The following is a 22,801-nucleotide window of genomic DNA, read 5'->3' as shown; positions in this document are numbered from 1 at the left end:
ATACGTGAATATGGTAATTGAAGGAAACAAGATACGCCTTTCATTAAGTTCAAGATGCATTTATTACAACATGTTGAGGAAAACCATTTCAAAGAAATACAAGTTGTTCACAAATCGAGTTGAATTAGATTTCAAATCACAGATCCCGTCTAGAGGATTATGAGGGCACAAGCCCTATTCCCATAACGTTTCTTCGAGCCCCTTCTCCCCTCCCCTGCGATTATCAAATATAAATTAATATGTTAATGGGGAATGGAAGCAGAACAAATGAGAAGAAAAGTTCAGAGAAAGTTGGAGCAGATTCCGATAAAAAATAAGAAAGTTATGAACTTTTGAGGTTGCGATCAATGATTTACTAATTGGCAACACTGTGACGTATCTTGCGAGCTTCTCTTCAATTTGCCCTGTACATAAAATATCAAAAACTTTCATTTGATCTCTTCATCTTAATGTCTCTGCCTGCTTCTATTAAAACCAACTTAATATCAGGACGGACTTTCCCTTTAATAGGCTTATGACTAGTATATAGATTTGTACATAATCGAATGATATGTGAATAATAACAAAAAGTAAACTAAAGTATTAATAGATACACCGCAATTTCTAAGATGAAAGAACTTTCGCTGGCGGAAAGCGATTTGCGTTTCTTGATGGCGGCTTGAACCTGGAAGTGACAGTAAGGCATATAAGCATTGTGCTTTTAAAAACAAAAATCGCTACAAATGGTACTGGAAAATGTTACAATGAAGCTACTGTGTGTAGAGTTAGGATGCCATAGTAACAATGATCCTGGTACCCGTTACAGTACCTTTTCTACACGTATTAAGTAGAAAACTATTTTTTGTTAATACGTTTTTCATTATCTTTTAGGAAAACATTTACATTTATATTAAGGCGATTAGAATATAAAAAAAGTTTAAAAGCAAATTGCTCTGAAATAAAGCAGAAAAATAAGAGAAGCACATTGTGAAAGTTTGACGAAATCGGAAAACAATAAATAAATTCTCAGCCGAGTTGTATTGTAAATATACTACATATATGAAAATATGAAAATATGAAAATATGAAAATACTAAGGTATAACTTTTTAAAGGCAAATATTTGAAATTAAATAACATGTATATGTATTTTCAAAATACAAATACGCTGTTTAAAAAGTCAAGTAAAATAACATTAAAAGTTATAATAAATAGGAGCAAGGCAAGACATACAAATATACATTTATAAAGGTACATATTATTGAAACAAATAGATGCAAAAAATAAATTGTGGTTTTCAAAGTTTTTAGTATAAGAGTATGTAAAGTTCGACATCAGCCATATTCATAAAAAGTTAAATATAAAATTACGATATGGCACCAGTTCAAAAAGAAGTTTTCATCTAATAATAATAATAATAGCTAGTTCTAAGATAGCGCTTTTCAGGACCGAAGGCCCTCTCAAAGCGCTTTACAGATATATATATATTATTACCCCGGTCATAGGATTCAGGCTTACCCGCACACAATGTATGCACATCTCCACTCCCTGGGGAGCATTCCAGCCAGGCGTCTTTTTTACAAGCGCAAACTTGCTAATCTAACCACATGAGCTTTCGCATCCTACCGGGTACCCATTTAACACCTGGGTGGAGAGTGGCAAATGTAGATCAATGTCTTGCCAAAGGACATTAGTGCCGCAGTGGGACTTGAACCGCGAACCTTGTGATCCACAGTCCGGTGACATATCCACTCGTCCACGACACCTCTACGAATTCCAGTAGAATTACTACCCTATATCAGGAAAAAAGTTTACAAAATTCCAAAGATTGGATCGCCTGATTGCAAAGCATTTGAAAGTTCAGCTAAGTTGGTCCACTTCCCGGGTTCATTCCCTGGCCCTCATCGTATGTTACATTACCAGTCATGACGTCATTATATGATGGGGGCGGGACGATGTCGTTCCCCTGGGAGGTCGGATTGACCACGCCCATATGACTGTTAGCCGATGGCTGCGCAGGGTAAGGGACCGCGTAGTTTACCGGCGGCGCGGCTCCCGGTTGGGGGTAAGGCATGGATGCCGCTGGTGGGTTGGTAGGGGGTGGGTACTGGGCAGCTCCGTTCGGATAGGGAGGATACGGTGCGACTGGGTAGCTTTTAAAAAACAAACAAAGAAAGAAAAATCATTTAGTTCTTAAAAGGAATTATAAAAAACATTATTTTTTTTATCAATGTCATTTTAGTCGAGTCCTTGGATTTGTAATATAATTACTAGGCACGTTAGGCAATATAATTAGAGGGAGCTAGGTGTAGGGGTACGGTTCTGTCAAAGCACATTCCTCTCCACTATCAAAATGTGTCAATTTTCATTGATAGTTAACCTAAATTGTTTCATCACAAACTATTGAAACAGCACGCTTGAGCTAAAACTTACGTCTATTTTATACATCTCAAAATAAAAGAATATTACCATTCCCGGTAGACAACCATACATCAATGTCATCCCCCCCCCCCCCCCCCCGGCCCCTTATCTCCTTATTTCGTCTTAAGTCGCCGGTGCCAATTTTTGTTTCCATATGATTTATTTAAAGTTCCTATTAATTGGTATGTTTTTACTTCAAAAGACATTGGTAAGTATGAGGACTCAGAAAGAGCGAACTTACTTCTGTGAAGGTGGAGGATAAGGCTGGGCGGGGCCTCCAGGATACCCTGGCTGTGTTCCCATGGCAACTCCTCCAGGCTGCATCACACCTGTTTGGATGATATAGGATGTCGTCTCACCGACTTGTGAAACTGTGGCGCTTCCTCCTTGTAAAGTTACATTGGATACTGTCATATTAGGGTTCAATGTCCCGGCCTCCATCCCTACCGCTGGCTGCGGAGACAATTTCTGCATGTGACATCGGAGGACGATGACGATGATGAGCAAGATGGCACTGATGAGGAGAACAACCATGCCCGCAATACCAACAGAACTAGCTAACCATCCTCCAATATTGGCCAATGTCATCCCTGCAATAAAACCGAACATGCCAAGCATGATAAGCATCATAAGGCTGACGCAGTGCACCGGGGTGACGGCCACCGGCGGCCCCCCTTGGTTACCACCTCGATTACCACCTCGGCGTCTCCAGCCGAAAGTAGAAAGGCCGGGACCCCGAAACATACGACGATTACCATGAATCCCACCATGAAGCCGACATTGATGATGAATATGACGATGGTGATTATGGTGGTGATTGTGATGATTATGGCGATGATTTGCACGTCGATGACCTCCAGCTCGGCGTCCTCCTCTTCGCTCACCCACACCCATGTTGAGGACGGTATATAGTTGTGATGATATCTATATTACGCTGAAAGCAGATACAGAAGAAAAGAGTATATAAAATAAAGTGAGTTACACAATGTCACCCAATTTTAATTTACTATTTCATAACTTGGTCAAGTGGTCACCCCCCCCCCTCAACCCCCAGCTCCTTCTCAAAATATTGGGGAACGGATCAATGACAGTTAAAGGGGAGACGAATTGCCAACGACTAATCCAGGAATACAAACCCTCAGGCAATCTACGGTCATATTCACAATTAAACCTCGTGTCTACTTCGGTGTCAACTCTTTCTTATGATCATCGCTCTTTTTGCAAAGCTTCTGCTGAACTATGGAACACAGTACTTTTACATGTTAACAAACTGTCAGACTGTCAACCAATACAAAACTTGTCTTAAGACACATTGATTCAAAATTGCTTTTAATAATAAGCTTCTATGTTCGCATTGATGTATATTTCATATGTACCGAAATTAGAAGGTTTATTTATATTTGTTTTGTTTTGTTTACTATGTAATTGTTCATCATTGTATTTTGCTTGCGCTTATAGAGACTGCGGGGGTAAGCGCTTTATAAGCACCGTTATTATTATTATTATTATTAAAATCAAACGAAGAATACAAGAGAGTATAATGGTGATTATCAGAGATGTGACGGGGAAACAGAAATTCGGAAATCTGCAAATTAGAAATTTACCTGATTTACTAACATTTTCATATATGTATAGGTTATTTTGTGGAGACATGTAATTACCAACAACCTTCATCAAATGGAACTATTGTTTCATCACAATATCAAGAGGACTAATGTCTTTAAACTTGAACCGATAACATTGTTGAAGGTTGATGAAAAAAATGCGTAATTTGTTAATGAAATGTTACTTATTATATTCCTTCTACTGTAATAACCCTCTAACATGCACAAAGCCCTGCACAATTTTTCGAAACACAAATATATTGATGTTTTTTGTTGTTGAAGGCGTCACTGGGCAGCACCCTCTGACAGTAAATTCTCCAAACCAATATTTGCACTCAACCGTTTTTCCATGAATATAAGAGATACAACTGGCTTTTGACAATCTTCCAACACTGAAATGTTTGGAATGGTATGTAAAGCCAATTCCTTGCTTTGTGACGATTTCATTCACCTAAAATGTAATTAAATTATATCAATATTATGGTTGGGAGAATACAGGAATCGATCAGATCAGTTTTCAAATTTCAATCAAACTTTCAGATTATCTTTAATTGTACATCTAGCATTGAAGTCACTACCTACACATCAGTTTCTCGCATCTAAACAATGTTAATAAGTCCCTTTAAATCTCAGTATAAAATTAAAGAAATATAATAATATTAAAACATTATAAATCAAATAAGTGGAGTGCTGTTGACAGGGGGCATTCAACGAGCTATAGGCCTATTGATTGATTACGCCTACAACTTCATATTATTTTATACTTTACTACATGTATTTTACATCAATTTCGCCTACAAACTATTGGGTATACATTAAACTCCTCTTTCGCGTCAATTACGCTTACACCTTCAACTTTTTGCCTTATTCGACCACTTTTTGTATCTTCAAATCAACTTGATATTCCTGTTATAGATATATCAAGTTGGTTTGAAGATAACATATAATATGAGTTTCCTCTTTACATTTGTCTTGAAGTGAGGAGGAAATGGGATTCCGATCACAATCGATGGATATACCTGAAACGTTCAGTCACAGGCTGCTGTTTGAATCAAACAGCAGCCTACCTCTAAAAGTCTAAAGCTGCTTCATGTACAAAAGAGGAACAAGTACGTGTGGGACTTGATTTGAGACTAGAGGTATTTGAATGTTGTCGTTGATGAGTGTTTTTTGGCAAACAGTCAATTATGACTATTATCACGAAATCACCACCTGCATATTTTGTAAGAGCGTCAATGCCACACCTAAGCTATAGATCAAATTTCAGAAGTTGTTTTCTTCCTGGCTCAACAACTTCGTAGTTCATTAGACTATACATGCAGCTCTGAAATTGTTTATCCGATATACCCTTGCACATATTGTTTAATTTTCTCACAATATGATATGACTCTCGAAAATTAATATCATAGCAAACAGCTATACAATGTTGTTGCATTACATCATCCTATTGTGTTGAAAGAAGTAGTAATAACATAATTCAAAATGCGTGTATCAATACAGAATTCATATTTAATAGGTAAAAGATACTTTGAGCATTGTAATGTCTGTCAGAAAACAGACAACCTAACTGTACGTGTACATGCCAACATAATGGTCATACCACGGATATGAGAGTTATACATGTAGCAGTTCCTACATGTACTATCATCATGATTTTATCACAGAGCAGTACATGTTTATGTAGGTCGCGTGCAAGTTCGATGTCAGTAGTACAGGACCAAGGGTCATGTACGTAGTCTACTCGACAGTGCAAAATACCATGTACATGTATATTATACTATACCAGGGAGTTGCAACTCCCTGACTATACTACATGCATATACAACGACACTTGAACAGTATATACTACTCGATCTACGTACTTACATAGTATGTGTTCCAAAATCAGCTGCTGATCTAGGTAATTTGAAAACACGTCACTTCATCCATGATACAGGCGAGCTATCAGTTTAATAGTGGTTTGTAATCTATACTGTAGATGGTGCCTTGACGACGTCTTTCGAATACATGTATGCACAGGGATCCTCTCTTTTCTCTATAAATAACCATGATCCTACCGCTCGTGGTATAACCCAGACACGTTATTGAATATCGTATGCTCATGGAGATGGGACAATGATTCCATCACGCCTTGCTGACCAGCGCGCGTCATCACATCCCACACACGCCGTACCGTATACAACAAAAGTGTACCTCAAAAGGCTTTTCTATATGACTTTGAAAGCTATTCATGATAAACAGTGACGTGTTTTTGTTTTTTGCCACGGGTGACTTAGCTCTTGTAGGCATTTCTACTTTTTGTATTGTGACCGCGTTCTCCTATCTTTGTTATGTAAAGCAGGCGCGGATCCAGGATTTTCTAATAGAGGGGGGCGGTTTCGATTTTCATCGGGTGGGGGGGGGGGGGGGGGGGGGGGGGGGGGCTGAAGCCTGTTGCCCGAAAAAAGTAATCTTCTGGTTTCACAATTCGGCTAATGAGGGACCCGAGCCATTAAAAATTTGAGCATAATGTGTATTTTGTGAAAATGTTATTTATCACTAAAATAAACGAGAAAAAATATCAAAAATTCATATTCGGGCATCTCGCTGCCCCCCCCCCCACCCTCATAACGCGCGAAGCGCAGAAGCTTTGATGTTTCATGAAATTATTAGAGAAAGAAGAGGATTCGTTGTATACCATTCTCGACTCTTAATCGTTGTCTGAATTCAGTTCCCCCCCCCCCTCCCGCGCAAAGCGGAAGCTTTGACGTTTCATTAAAATATAAGAGAAAGAAGAGGATTCGTTGTCTACCTTTCTCGACTCTTATTCCTCATCTGAATTCAGTTCCCCCCCCCCCCCCTCCCGCGCCGGAAGCTTTGACCTTTCATATTTGAATTGAATTATTAGAGAAAGAAGACGATTTGTGTACCATTCTCGACTCTTATTCCTTGTCTGAATTCAGTGTTTGTTTTTTTTCCTCCCGCGTGAAGCGCGGAAGCTCTGACCTATCATGGTGTAATGAAATTACTAGAGAAAGAAAATGATTTGTTATTCCATTCTCGACTCTTAATGCTCCTCTGAATTCAGTTCCCCTCCCCCTCCCCGCGCAAAGCGCGGAAGCTTTGACATTTCATTAAATTATTAGAGAAAGAAGACGATTCTTTGTACCATTCTTTACTTTTAATCCTTGTCTGAATTCAGTTCCCCCCCCCCCCCCTCCCGCGCCGGAAGCTTTGACCTTTTATATTTTAATCAAATTATTAGAGAAAAAAGATGATTCGTTGTTCGATTCTCGACTCTTAATCCTTGTCTGAATTCAGTTCTCCCCCTCCTGCGCAAAGCGCGGAAGCTTTGACCTTTCACTAATTATTATTAGAGAAAGAAGACGATTCTTTGTACCATTCTTTACTTTTAATCCTTGTCTGAATTAATTTTGACCTTTCATAGTTTAATGAAATTATTAGAGAAAGAAGATGATTCTTTGTACCATTCTCTACTCTTTATCCTTGTCTGAATTCAGTTTTTCGCCGCCCGCGCGTAGCGCGTAAGCTTTGACGCTTCATTAAATTAGAAAAAGAAGACGAATCGTTGTACCATTCTTGACTCTTCATCCTTGTCTGAATTCAGTTGCCCCCCTCCCGAGCGAAGTGCGGAAGCTTGGACATTTCATTAAATTATTAGAGAAATAAGACGATTCGTTGGACCGTTCTCGATTTGTCAGAATTTTCAAAAATGTTTTTGATTGTCTGCTCCTTTTTCGTCCTATGTCCTCTTACTTTCCCTACCGCCCCTGGCTACGCCCCTGCTTTAAAGGGGAATGAAACAATCATGATTGTGATAGCACACATTTAGGTTTAATAGTAGAAATGAATTTTTTTTAAATCTATTACACCAACCATGGATAAATCACGGCCGGAAGCGTCATATCACATTTTTGTGTTCGGGCAAGGGCCGGGACGCGACTTTGCGTTTTACACCCTGGCCTGGACCTTTTCCCAATAAATTTCAAGGAACCGACTGGGAAAAGTCTATCCATGACAAGATATTGCGCGCGCACGTGGCTCTTCTGCAATGCTCAACGTACGTCCTATATGTCCAGTGTCGCGGTACGCGGTACATGTACTTTTGTATCGAGACGTACGAGTGAGAGAAAAACAACGAATAACAACAGAAGGAAATAGAGAAAAACAATAAATAATTAAAGAACAGAGAGGAAACAAAGAATGTCATAAGCAGAGAGAGAAAACAAAAACTAACTTGAAAGAAAGAGAGAAATTAGAGAAGGAATTAATCAAAGTAAGGAAAGAGAGCAGGGGCGGATCTAGCTTTTTGCTAAGGGGGGGGGGTTTGACCAAAATGATGACGATGCGGAGCATCGTCCACGAGCCGCGAAGCGGCGAGCCGATTTTTTTTGGGGTGTTTATTTGAACTCCGTAAGTGATATTTTCCTGGCATCTATTAACACAATGGAGACCATAAAAAGCAGTGCATGATAACGTCTTTTTAAATCAAGTAACAGTAAATACACAGTTATATCCAGAGTTATCATGTGTTTGGTTAAGTTACCAGATGAGTTGAATATCTTCTCACAATATTTGCACTTGAAAGGGTTTCTCTCCAGCGTGCGTTCTTTTTTCTTTCTTTTTTTCTTTTTTTTTTCTTTTTTTTTTCCTTTTTTTTTTTTTTTTTTTTTTGGGCCGCCCAAGGGGGGGGGGGTTAAACCCCCTAAACCCCCCCCCCCCCGTAGATCCGCGCCTGGAGAGAAACCAAATAATATTATGGTTTTTGTGGTTTAATTCCGCCTTCTTCAGGGTTTCAATTTTTGACGTGTAGCCTACTTTCAAACCATTTGCTGATTCGGACCCCCCCCCCCCCCCAACACACGTGTACACATATTGACACATACACAGACTACACTCGACATAATATGTGTAATGGTAATGTAATACATAAACTGTGATTTAAATATTGCACTCGTACCATTTTCTATTATTGTGGGATCACGTCTTTCATTTTTTAAATTCATGTCATTTGTTTCTAAGACCTAATTTCTCTAATTCTCTTGACCCCTCTCCCTTCATATTTGTTTTCTAAGACCTCCCCCCCCCCTCATCTCTCTTCATATTTGTTTTCTAAGACCCATTTCTCCCCCGCCCCCCCCCCATCTCTATTCATATTTGTTTTCTAAGACCTCTCTCTCTCGACCCACTCTCTCTCTCGTATGTATTTCTCAGACCCCTCTTTCTTTCTCTCTCATTAAAGATAAACTTTAGTACTGGTAATGCGATTGCGTTGTGAAAGAAAAGGTGTGGAAAGGATCAGAAACAGTTGATCATGTAGCATGTAAGTATTGGTGTGCACTGCAAGGTTCTGGAGTCATCAAAATCATAATAAATTTGACCGAGTCTTGGTAAAGTAACAAGCACTCACATAGAAAGCTATATATGGGACAACACACATGATGTCGGGGCTGGTACTACCTTGATTTCCTTGTCTTTCTATGCTCATTACTCAGCCAGTATACATTTTCTTCCCAAATTGTTTGGCACATGTCATTTATTTGTAATCTTGAACATTCAGTGTAAGTTTCATTTGATTCTGTGAGAATTTTTTTTTTTTTTTACCAGTACTGGAGTTTATCTTTAACCCCCTCTTCATATTTGTTTCTAAGGCCTCTCTCTCTCTCTTCATATTTGTTTCTAAGACCCCCCCCTCTCTTTCTCATTTCTTGATATTTTTTTCTAAGACCTCTCTCTCTCTAGCTCTCAATTCATGATATTTGTTTCTAAGACCCCCTCTCTTTCTCACTTCTTGAATTCATATTTGTTTCTAAGACCTCTGTCTCTCTCTCCCTTTCTCTCTTTCTCATTTTAAATTCATGATATTTGTTTATAAGACCTCTCTTTCTCTCTTTTTCCATTCATCACTTTGTCTAGTGTAATGTACAGACACATAACATATAAAGGAAATTATACACCAGTTTTACATGAATTCATTTGCACTTTATTTACTGCTTTACATTCATATACTTTTTTTTTTCGTGAAGGTAATCTAATCTTTCAATGTCAGAGAAGTAATACAAAAGATACAGGAGTATGTGTATGCATAAATAGTTATATAAAGAAGAAATATGTAGTAAAAGTGAAAGCAAACAATAGTAGAAATTTGAACAGATAATTTGACAGTGTGTTAAGATTTAGATGCAAGAAATGACTATAAGAAATTTTTGAAAATACATGCACATGTAGATAAAAAGAGATCTGAACATAGGCGGATTCATGGGCGCAGAGGCGTGCACCGCACTTTACTTTGGAGATAACGAACTGAATACACATAATAATGGATGATACGTGAAAATATTTTTCTTCAGCGAGTAACAATATTTCACGTATTTCGCGAAAATTGATCATCCAATATTATAAATATTATTTAGATACTCCACAGAGATATTGTGATTTATTCACCATTTTTTATAATATACTAGTACATGTACTTGTAAACTGCATCTTGGCAATTGAAGCTTGAAACGAGTGCAAATATGAAATTTCCCAAGCATTTATGTGGTGCTGGTGCACAACTAACATGAAAAGTTAAAAATGTTTGAATTTCAAGAAAACAGTAGTAGGCCTACCGTAACACTAATATAATCATTTACCTGTACAAAGTCGAACATCTAGAATTTACATATCCCAATCCAAGTTGTTACTTGAAGTTATTGTGACGTTACAATTATTGAAAACGAAGTAGTTACTTGGATGGTGCAATTTCATATGGTGACGTCACGTTTAATAGCTGCATGCGCACAATCACTAATAATGGCGTGGCTTAAGAGGACTGGCGCGCCCGATCGAGGAGCGTAGACTAGACTCATTCAAGCAGTTTCATTGCTATTTACCGGGAAAATGTCCAGGCCAGGGTGTAAAACGCAAAGTCGCGGCCGGGACGTAGCGGCCAAGCGAGATTTTGCAATGGTGAATGCTGAAATTGTGCATTCCAGAAAATCCCAAAGCCCAATATGTACGTTCTTTCGCTATATTTCTTTCTAGCTATATTTCTAAATTTCCCGGAGGACTTGTCCCCCTATCGGACCCAGGGTCGCCGCCCCTGTCCATGATTACTACCAACATGAGTTCAAATACAAGCACAAGCGAGTTGGTATGAGCTGAATCCAAATGAAGGGTAAAGTTGTGAAGCGGCCCTACCGTTAATTTAAAATTTGACTGTTGAGTATATAGCTTATAATTTAAACGACATCCAAAGTATTGTGCCCTTTTCAAATTTCTCACTAAAGAGTGATGACCTTTGTAGCGCAGGGGCTTTTTTGAACGTTTAACCTTGAATATAGGCGGCTCGAGATTTTATGCGGCCGGCCAGGCCCCCTTTATTCAAAAAGGTTCTCCAAGCCTTCTAGAATGACCCCAAATCTCCCGATTACAGTTTTTCCCTTTTCCCCTCGTCGTTACTGTCACTGTACTGAGTGTTCCTCTTTCTCCGGTGTGTAAAGTCAGTACGGGCCGGATTTTTGTGTATTACGGGCCGGACTTTGTTGCTTAAAAAGTAACCGTTTATCGGAGATTTTGGGAACACAAATTCGGTACCTCCGACCCCGGAGTGGGATGGAGGGGGCGGGGGGGGGGGGGCGGGGGCTATCTTCTTTCTATTTTGTCTTTTTTTTTTCTCTCTCTCTCTCTGTTTCTTTTCTCTTCTCCTTTCTTTTCTCTTCTCCTTTTTTATTCCCTTCTCCTTTCTTTTTTCTCTTCTTTTCTTCCTCTTTTTTTGCTGATTGAGGTGTTATATGCAAGGACAGAAAATTAACTTTTTTAGAAATGTAATTTTCTCTTTGGAATTCAGATATCGTCCGCCAAATGACTTTTTGGTACGGCCTCTCTTCAAATTGTTTTAATCACTCATGCGTGAAATATGCATCATGTAAGTTGGACCAAATGAAAGAGGAGGATCTACAAAATATGTGTCATTTATTAATTACAATTGTGATTAAGTTATAATAAAATCTCGATATTTCTCTTTTTTTCTGGGACGCACTGTTTGAATGCATTTCGGGCTAGGAGGGTCCGCAAGAGAGGTAAATTAAATTCTTCCGAATGTCTCGTGTTTTTATGGACTGAGCTATTTAAAACATTTCTTGAAAAACAGATGGCGAAATATTATTTATATAATTATAAAAAGTTGTTGTTACTGTTACCCTTGTTGTTGTTGATGATTTCGTTGCCTTTGTTGTTTGTTTGGGGCCCCGTTTGATGTTGGTCTACTGGGAAGACCTGCAATGAAAGCAAAGAACAAGATTCCATTTCTCCTGCATATTCCATTAAAATTATCTCCCTTATGATTAATACAGCCCCCTCTCTCTCTCTCTCTCTCTCTCTATGTCTCTCTCTCTCTCTCTCCCCTTTCTCTCTCTCTCTATGTCTCTCTTTCTCTCTCTCCCTCTCTCTCTCTCTCTCTCTATGTCTCTCTCTCTCTCCCCCTCTCTCTCTCCCCCCTCTCTCTCTCTATGTCTCTCTCTCCCTCCCTCTCTCTCTATCACTCCTCTCTCTCCCTCTCTCTCTCACCCCCTCTCTCTCTCTCTCTCTCCCTCTCCCCTCTCTCTCTCTCTCTATGTCTCTCTCTTTAACTCGACCACCCGCCCCCCTTACCTCACTCTCTCATGCACTTACTCTTTCTCTCTCCCTATCTCTCGTTATCCCTTCCCTTCCTCTCTCTCCTTCTCTGTCTCTCTTTCTGTTTCTGGTTTTATTCAGTGTGGCATGCAGGCATGGACTGACTGTAGATTTGCTCGTTTTTTTTAAATCTCCTTTTAAATAAATTGTTAGAATATGTTTGGTTTTGTTTTCACGTATTTTAATGATTACTTCACCGCTAATATAATTTACTATCAAGTTTCCTAATAAACACTAAATCTATTATTATACGTGTCTAAATCTGTGATTGACAAATCGTCCGGTATCAATTATTATACTAAAACAATTTGTAGCACATGTTCAAACCTTAACTAGATTTCAGCGGGTAGAGTTTAATTTAGTCCACCTAATAAACAATAGGAACTTTTTCATAAAATTAGGCCTATTGTAATTCGACTATTAAAAATGTACTAGCGAAGCACATGTCTGTTTCTGTTTCTGTATCGGTTGCGTAGCTGTACTCAGGGTTAAAGACTAAGTTGAGTTCTGGTCATGCGAATGCATTGTGAAAGAAACGGTGTGGAATCGACCAGAAAAGGTTGATCATCTAGCATATAAGAATTTGTGTGTATTGCAAGGTTCTGGAATCATCAAAATGATAAGAAATTTGGCCAAGTCTCGGTAAAGTTACAAACACTGTACACAGAAAGATGTATATGGGACTACACGAACACGTGGCGTAAAAATCATACCCTGGAGTTTTACGATGTTACATGACATATTTAGAATATGATGGCATTTGAAGAGCCATGCTTTTCGGGGAACATGTCTTATCTGATGTTCTTCCACACTTGCATAATAAGAATGATAACGCTCACAAATTATTTGTCACCTCTTCCCAGAACCCAACCTTCTTTGTCAACGTTTTGCTTAGTATGGTCGTATATCTTTCTATTCCTCACCGTCTTTTTTATTCATATTTCGGCATCAGCTAACATTATATTCATTATTATTATTAGATTATTATTATTTGCTAGGCTTCATTCAATCGAAGAGGAGACAATGAAAGGGGAGAAAGAATTGCAGAGATCGAATGACGGCAAACAAAAGAGAGAGAGAGACAGAGAAAGGGAGAGAGAGAGATTCATTAAGAGATTGAAAGAGGCAGACAGACATATCATAGACATAATACAGATCAGATGAATATAGGATGGTACAATTTACAGGAATTGGGTACTGATAAAACATTGATACTCTGCCCCTTCCTCACTCCCCCCCCCCCCCTCTCTCTCTCTCTCTCTCTCTCTCTCTCTCTCTCTCTCTCTCTCTCTCTCTCTCTATCTCTCTCTTTCTTCTCTCTCTCTCTCTCTCTTTCTCTCTCTCTCTCTCTCTCTCTTCATCTCTTCTTTTCCTTATAAACTATCTGCATCTATTGCTTACAAAATACAAAAAACACTTGCGAAACAGACCATTCGTTTTCACTTGTACATATATATTTCTCCAATAACAATTGACACGGCTGTCTAATAAGAATGTTTTTTACCTCATCCATAGCAGAATATGAACATTTTTTCATCATAGTGGAACTGAATGCATACAGTCCGATGCCGGAAAAAAAAACTCATTTCAAATTTGTCGTTTTGTGTTTTACATTTTGTTTTAGATCTTGTGACAAATGAACTATATGAAAGTGTGTAATACTTATTCTTTTCATGTTATTAACATAACTTAAGTGTTTATGCAACCATTAAGAAAGACAATATCAACCCTAAATGCGATAAATTAAATCATTAATATAAATCTTCTTAATTACTCCTGCAAATATCAAATATAACTCAATATGTTAAAGGGGAAGTTCACTCTGGTATTAAGTTGGTTTTAATGGAAGCAGAATTTTCAGATTGTCTCTGTACATAAAACCTTAATATTTCATAAACTTTCATTTAAGCAAATGGGAGGAGAGCTTGCAAGATACGTCACATGGTTACCAATTCGTGTTCGATTGCTCGCAACTACAAATATTCATAACTTTCTTGTTTTTAATCGGCATTTTTCTCAAACTTTCACTGACCTCTTCCTTTAATGTCTATGCTTCTACTAAAACAATTTAATATCAGGACGGACTTTCCCTTTAATAGGTCTATGATTCTTATATAGATTTGTACATAATTCGAATGATATGTGAGTAATATCAAAAAGTAAAATTAAGTATCAGTTAATAGAAACATTGCAGTTTCTAAGAAGAAAGAACTTGCGCAGGATCAAAAGTGTTCTGCGATATTTTATGGCAGCTTGAGCATTTCAAAACAAAAACTGGGAACAAATATTACGGGAAAATGTTCCAATTAATCTAATGTGTGTATAGATAGAATGACATACTATACCAACGATCCTGATACACGTTACAGTATACTTGCTCTACACTTCGTGATTTATATCTTTCAGGAAAAAAATTACGTTAATGCTAAGGCGATTTAAAATAGGCATGATAACCAATAAGATGAGTTACTGGAAGTTTACTTGACTTGATATATATATATATATTTTTAATTTACAGCTACTTTTCATTTATTCTCTATAAAAGGAGATCCAAAAGGTATGCAAAATAATGTTAAAAGGGTACAATAAATAGGGGCTGGGCAAGACATACCAATATACATTTATAAAGGTACAAATTATTGAAAAAAAATAGATGCAAAAAATAGTTTCTGGTTTAGGTTTCTGTGAGAAAAAAAAATCAGATTAAGAGTATGAAACGTTCGACATTAGCCACATTCAAAAAATAAATATTAAATTACGATATAGCACCAGTATAAAAATAAGTTTTCATCTACCCCTACACAAGGCAAAATTGCAAACATTGGATCGCCTGATTGCAAAGCATTTGGATGTTCAGCTAAGTTGGTCCAGTTCCGGGTTCATTTCTGGGTTCATTTCCGGGTTCATTTCCGGGTTCATTTCCGGGTTCATTTCCGGGACCTCGTCGTATTTTCCATTACCCGTTACGACGTCATTATATGATGGGGGCGGGACGATGTCGTTCTCTTGGGAGGTTGGATTGACCACGCCCATATCACTGTCAGTCGATGGTTGTGCAGGGTAAGGGGCCGTGTAGTTTACCGGAAACGTGGCTCCCGGTTTGGAGTAGGGAATTGATGACGCGGCTGGTGGGTTGTTAGCGGATAGCATAGAGGGAGGACACCACGGTGCGCTTAGTAAGCTTTTAAATAACAAAGAAAGAAAGTAAAATACACTTTTTTGTTCACACATAATTAGTTCTTAAAAGGAATTATAAAAAACATGTTCAAAATTATATTCATAACAATGTAATTTTGATCGAGTCATTGGGTTTATAATAGAATTACTAGACACTTTGTGTTTCAGTAATAAAATCAGAGGTAGCTAAGGGTACGGTTCTGTCAAAGCAACTCAAAAGCCTTCCCCTCCACTATCAACATGTGTCAATTTCCATGAATATATGTAGCTTACCTATTTTTTTTCATCACAAAGTGTTAAAAGAGCACGCTTAAAGATAAAACGTACGTCTATTATATACATTTCAAAATGATAAAATATTACCGTGCCCCGGTAAACGACTATAATCCAATGTCACCCCCCCCCCCATCCCCTCCCTTCTTTCCAAAGTTCGTCACAAATCGTGCCCATTTTTTTTGTTTATCATTTATTTAAAGTTCCTATCAATTAGTATGTTTTTACTTCAAAAGACATTGGTAATTATGAGGACTCAGAAAGAGCAGACTTACTTCCGTGCAGCTATAGAATAAAGCTGGGTGGGGTCTTCGGGATACCCTGGCTGTGTTCCTATGGCAACTACTCCAGACTGCATCGCACGTATCCAATTGCCGGGTGTCATCTCATAAGGTTGTGAAGATGTTATGCTTCTTCCTTCTAAAGTCACAGTGGATGCTGGTAAATTTAGGTTCATGTTCTCTGCCTCTACCCATCCCTCCGGCACCGAAGGTAATTCCGGCTGCTTGTGACTCCAGCGGATGACGGCGATGATGACGACGATGACGACGATGAAAATGATGATGAGAAAAACAATGCCCGCAATACCAAGGGCACTAGCTGACCCCATTCCGATGACGGCCACCATTATCCCCAACGGAAAACCGACAAAGAGTAGAATTAAGAAACATGTGAGTCTACAGTGCTCCGCCCTAAAAGAAAAAAAAATCGGGAGTGGATCAATGACAGTTTAGGGGAGAATCAAATGAAGAATACAAAAGAGTACAATGGTGATTATCAGAGATGTGATTGAGCAAAAAGAAATTCGGAAATCTGCAAATCAGAAAATTTACCTGGATAGGTTACCACTGATTATGCACTCACATTTTTCATATTTGTATAGATTACTTTATAGTGGAGACATGTATTCTATTCTTTCACCGTAATATCAAGAGGATTAATGTCGTTAAATCTCATTATGAAATAAAATAAAATAACAATAAAAATAAATAAATCAAATTAGTGGAGTGCCGTTGACGAAGAAATGATTTTCTCTTAACGAGCCAAAGGGCTTTTGATCAATTACGCCTACAACTTAATAGTTATTATTTAAACTAGAAATGCAATCGTGTCACAACGATGTGCGTGCAATGACGCCATGTTTCTACGTGTCAAACGAAAGAGCTTCTCTCGCCCTATCCAGAGCAATTTGTACGAAGTCTGTAGCTTCTGTGATATTGGAGATAGGTAGGGCGAAAGAAAGGCCTCAGCAGTGACCTTGATGGGATGGTAGTGACTATGCCTACGAAGTTTGAAAGAAATTGGGATAGGGGAAAGGACGTAGAAAGGGCTCGCAAGCACTGCGTGCAAAAACCAATGGGATTTGGTGCATGTTCGTCATTGCAATACAGGTCGTTCTGGGGGTCAAAAGCGTGAACCCGATATGCCCCCATAGACAATGCGTGTAATGCATGAGCGGAAAACGTACAGGATCTGTATTATGACCGGAGTTAAATTGTTTTTTCTCTCTCTATTTGGTATCATTAGAAAGAGAATTTCATGATTGTTATTGTAAACCACACTCTTTTTTCTATGATAATCCTATCGAAACACGTGATGTATACAGGACAAAATGGCGTCTTAAATGGCCCCATTGACCAATTTTAAAAATCCGGCCATGAGGTGCCCTGCGTATTGGAACTCGGCATGTCACTGCAATTTTTCAAGGAAAAAATAGGACGTTTAAGGGGCAAAAAGCAGTCTGAAAAAATGACGTCATAGCCGATACGTGTTAGATTCGGGCGGAAAATCGGCGGAATTCGTGTAGTGACCTTTGTTCAAATGCGATTTATTCACAATTTTCTGTGTGAACATATACTAAACTTGGTATCATTCGAGGGCACTTCATTGCGGTCAGTTTGACACCATTGTTATGTTCGCGCAATGTATTGCACGCATTAAACGCGCTATTACGTAATGCATAGTAAATTCATCATTTTGGCGATAACTTTGCGCTGACACGTTTGAATTTTACCAAACTTGGCAGACAGTTGTCACGTATATGGATACTTAATAAGTTTCATTGATGTAGGTATAAAGATCGCCAATTTAGAGCAAGTTGAAGTTATTTCTCAATTTTCTTGAAAATGGCAAATTTGGAGGGCATTTTTCGCAAAGTCGGTCAGTGTTAGGGTATATAATTTTGTGTATGGCTGGAAAGGGCATATGTTCAAGTATCTAAATCCAAAAAAGGGTACGGGTCTGCCAAGCCATGATGGAGATACGGCCACAGAAAGAAAGCCAATTCCCAGAACTTTAATGGGGCAGAATGTGAACGAAAACAAGGCAATGACGAAGGTCGTCATTGCAATTATAGCTCTATCACATCAGTTACGCTTACAACTTAACTTTTTGCCTTATTCTACCACTTCCTATTATCTTCAAACCAACTTGATATCCCTCTGAGCTTCCTCTTTAAATTTGTCTTGAAGTGAGGAGAAATTGGGGTTCCGAAACAGCAGCCTGCCTTTAACAGTCTAAAGCTGCTTTATGTACAATAGACCGTGGGCCGAGCGTGATTTTCCTTCCAGTTCGTTGCATAGATTCCGGTACAAGATTTAGATAATGTTAATAAAAAGATAAAAATACACAAATCCCAAATCAGCTTATTCCTGCGAATGAGTCCTTGTCGTTCGTATAAAACATAAGTTTAATTGACAAGTTATTTAAGAGAAATGCGCGTGAACGAGACCGCCAACTCCCCGTTCGTACACGTGTATTAACTCACCGTGCGACGAGAGTGAAACAGCACATTCTCCGTCTCCGTCGTACGAAGAAATTATGTAATCCATTCGAATATTTCCCAAAGCCAATCACATTTGCTTATGTAAATAATATGTTTTTGCAAATATTAACTGCGAAAACTTATGAAAACCTCGTCAGGGTGAAAATATTTCGAAAATGAGGGGTCATAGCTACCATGAAACAGACGAGAAATAGCGCGTTGCCAATTTGATATTATTGTAAGGATCGTATGCAATTCTCTTGAATGTACACTGATCTGTGTAGAGATCAGTGGCTCCGTACTGACAAGACTCGAGTAAGTTTTGTGTAATTAAAACTTTTGATGACATTTTTTCTTGTATTAGCGATGCAATGGTAGTTTAAGAATAGGCCTACAGAATTAGAGTTCCTAAATATTCATTGTTATTATAAAAAAAGATATATGTCTTTTTTATTTCCAGTCCTGTAGTAGTTTTTACATGTTTTCAAATGTTTGAATTTTTTAGAAGTTTTAGATTATTATTATTATTATTTTTTTTTTTTGGGGGGGGGGGGGGGACACGCTTAATAAGGTATACGGGATGTGGGTGACTTTTCTTTCCTGGAGGAAGAAATATGACAATGTTTATTCAAAATTACACTGCATTCACTGGCTTAAAAATTGATAACAGATACATGCTGAGGTATATATGTGAAGTGTACAGAATGATAATGTATAATTTTGTGTCGTCTGGATTTTGAAATCATGTGATGTTATTATAGTTATACAGAATGTTTTCATACATGTTTGTTTTACAGAAATTTTATTTGTCAGGACTTATACATTTTTGACTAAACAAATGGTAACAAGGTTTTATATCCTTTTCCATGTTTTCCCCTCTTCCTGTCAGATCTGTATACCAGAAGCCGATACTTACAAGAAACACTAAATAATATTGTTTAATAAGTAAAATACACAGATTTAAGAGCATATTTTCTGTTAGTTTTGTTATGTTTTGATGAACTGAATGCCCATCTACATGTATGTGCGAAGAACCATTTACTGGATGAGAATGTGAAATGGAAGATAATTTGAAAACGTGTAAAAACTACTACAAGACTGGAAATACAAAAAGACATATATCTTTTTTTATAATTACAATGAATATTTAGGGACTCTAATTCTGTAGGCCTATTCTCAAACTACCATTGCATTGCTAATACAAGAAATGTTTTCATCAAAAGTTTTAATTACACAAAACTTACTCGAGTCTTGTCAGTACGGAGCCACTGATCTCTACACAGATCAGTGTACATTCAAGAGAATTGCATACGATCCTTACAATAATATCAAATTGGCAACGCGCTATTTCTCGTTTGTTTCATGGTAGCTATGACCCCTCATTTTCGAAATATTTTCACCCTGACGAGGTTTTCATTAGTTTTGGCAGTTCATATTTGCAAAATCATATTATTCACATCAGCAAATGTGATTGGCTTTGTGAAATATTCGAATGGATTACATAATTTCTTCGTACGACGGAGACGGAGAATGTGCTGTTTCACTCTCGTCGCACGGTGAGTTTATACACGTGTACGAACGGAGAGTTGGCGGTCTCGTTCACGCACATTTCTCTTAAATAGCTTGTCAATGAAACTTATGTTTTATACGAACGACAAAGATTCATTCGCAGGAATAAGCTGATTTGGGACTTGTGTATTTTTATCCTAATTTCTGGTTACCAAAAACTATGTACCACAAAGTCAGTCCAAAAAAAGAAAACTAAGCCCTAAAATCGCGCTCGGCCCACGGTCTACAAGGGAGGAACACTTTTCTCATGATAATTAAAGATAAAGTTGAGTTCTGGTCATGCGATTGCATTGTAAAAGCAAAGGTGTGGAATGGATCAGAAAAAAAGTTGATCGTGTAGCATGTAAGTATTGGTGTGTACTTTAATGTTCTGGATTCATCAAAATCATAATAAATTTGTCCCAGTCTTGGTAAAGTAACAAGCAGTGTACACAGAAAGATGTATACGGGACTACACAAATGGTGTCGAGCCTATACTTACCTTGATTTCCTCATCTTTCTATGCTCATTACTCAGCCAGTATACATTTTCTACCAAAATTGTTTGGCAAATGACATTTATTTGTAATCTTTAACATTCAGTGTACGTTTCGTTTGATTTTGTGAAAATTCATTTTCCTATTTTTTTAACCCAAACTCAAGTTTATCTTAAAGCTTGCCACGGTATACGTGTGGGACTTGATTCGAGAACAGATTAGATTATATAGCTTTGCAATTGTTAACCTGATATAACCTTGCACATAATTATTGTTTAATTTTCTCACGATATGATTCTCGAAAACTAATATTATAGCAAACAGCTACGATGTTGTTGTATTACATAAATATAAAAGTCATTGTGTTGTAAGTGATATGCGTGTATAAATAAAGTTATCATAAAACATGTACAAGAGACTTTTGAGCAATGTCTTCAGGATGTCTGAAAGCAGACAGTCCTATCTGTATTTCAGACTTTTTATAAATTCCACATCAAGAACATGAAATCACCTTGATAATAGAAGATATGAATAATTTGAATCAACAATTTATGACTGTTAAATATAAGTTTTACAAAGTATTTTCAAGGATGTTAATGGCTTCCCATAGTCCAAATTAGAGATAAGGTCAACTTAGGATCTTTGTGAAACACCCCAGGAGTCATGTACGTAATCAACTCGTCAGTGCAAAATACCAATGCGTGTACATGTATATTATACTATACATGCTTATAAGATGATGACGTGAATCCTGATCAAATGATTGGATGGTAGCGCACACGTGACCAGGCATTTATTTAAGCTCACACGTAATTTTAATAATGACCGGTCATTAGTAAAATAATGTTATAAAACATCACAAATAATACACAGCAGTGAGGGCATTAGGAAGAATTGCCCACACAAGGTACCTTTGGAACCGTCTAACACGCCCGAGGCGACAGCCGAGGGTGTTTGGACTGTTTTGAAGGTACCGCCGAGTGTGGATAATTTTACTAATACCCTCACTGCTGTGTATTATTTGTATAATATACAGCGACACTTGAATAGTAACAACTCGATATACGGACTTACATACTATATGTTCCAAATACAGCTACTGATCTAGGTAATCTGATAACACGTTACCTAATCCATGATACAGGCAAGCTATCAGTTCAATATAACCCCTTTCACCAGTGACACATTGATATCTGATATTGTACTGATACTATATTATTATATACTGCATTTTAATCTTTACTGTAGATGGTGCCCCAGCACACATATCCTTGACTTTGTTTTTCGAACACATGCATGCACATTTCCTGGTATTATGCAGGTCCGGGTATAGGGTCTATTGTATGGCAATGATTCCGTTACGCATTGCTGTCCAGCGCGCGTCATCACACCACAAACCCCTCTGCTGGAGGGAGCCAGGATTTCCGGCAAAAGTTTGAACATCCCCAAGAGAACAATTAACAACAACAAACAAAAGAAGACGATTAGCACATTTCCCCAGTCATATGTAGGTCACCTACGATTAAAGCCCTCTTAATGTGTTCGGAGCCCCAACAATTTGATGGCAACATTTCACTTAATTTGTATCATAACGTGAAAGAGGATGTCATTTAAAGCTTATCTGCATTAGTTTATAGGAGGATTTAGACTACCCTGCAAGGTCACTGGACAGCTGGTTATCTCATCAACTCAGCACTCAATTAACATAAGAAATAGAGGATCATGGGGGACCAATGGTCACCGATTAAACATTGTTTTCTACATAGAGGGAGCAAGTAGCCACAAGTAGGACAGTGTGACTTTAAGACACATTTCTGCAAGGATTTTCAAAACAAACGTGTTTGAAGTCGAATATTAAATGAAAGAACACAAACTTTAGGTTT

General features: G+C 38.0%; 2 protein-coding genes across 5 annotated transcripts; both read right to left on the bottom strand.

The window, feature by feature from the left end:
• Nucleotides 1-1,676: 1,676 nt before the first annotated feature.
• LOC100891523 (trithorax group protein osa) lies at nucleotides 1,677-6,102 on the bottom strand. 4 transcript variants are annotated; one of them, XM_030999557.1, is made up of 3 exons: nucleotides 5,869-6,101; nucleotides 2,640-3,332; nucleotides 1,677-2,130 (listed from the first exon to the last, which is right to left on the bottom strand). In XM_030999557.1, the coding sequence occupies exons 2-3, from the start codon at nucleotides 3,290-3,292 to the stop codon at nucleotides 1,842-1,844; spliced, it is 942 nt and encodes a 313-aa protein (XP_030855417.1). In that variant the 5' UTR covers nucleotides 3,293-3,332; nucleotides 5,869-6,101; the 3' UTR covers nucleotides 1,677-1,841. The 4 variants fall into 4 exon arrangements, with proteins under 4 accessions (XP_030855417.1, XP_030855433.1, XP_030855428.1 ...); XM_030999573.1 differs by having other exon boundaries at nucleotides 1,768-2,130; nucleotides 2,640-3,322; nucleotides 5,865-6,102; XM_030999568.1 differs by having other exon boundaries at nucleotides 1,768-2,130; nucleotides 5,865-6,101.
• Nucleotides 6,103-15,475: 9,373 nt separating this feature from the next.
• On the bottom strand, nucleotides 15,476-22,232 carry LOC115929697. Its single transcript, XM_030999551.1, has 3 exons — nucleotides 21,993-22,232; nucleotides 16,386-16,802; nucleotides 15,476-15,841 (listed from the first exon to the last, which is right to left on the bottom strand). Coding segments are annotated over exons 1-3 (747 nt in total). The 5' UTR covers nucleotides 21,995-22,232; the 3' UTR covers nucleotides 15,476-15,513.
• Between the last annotated feature and the right edge of the window lie 569 nt (nucleotides 22,233-22,801).

Source organism: Strongylocentrotus purpuratus, unplaced genomic scaffold (genome assembly GCF_000002235.5).
Source record: "Strongylocentrotus purpuratus isolate Spur 01 unplaced genomic scaffold, Spur_5.0 spur5_contig_861, whole genome shotgun sequence".
Lineage (NCBI taxonomy): Eukaryota > Metazoa > Echinodermata > Echinoidea > Camarodonta > Strongylocentrotidae > Strongylocentrotus > Strongylocentrotus purpuratus.
Note: the sequence above shows the minus strand (reverse complement) of the source record. Positions and strands in the feature narration are given on the sequence as shown.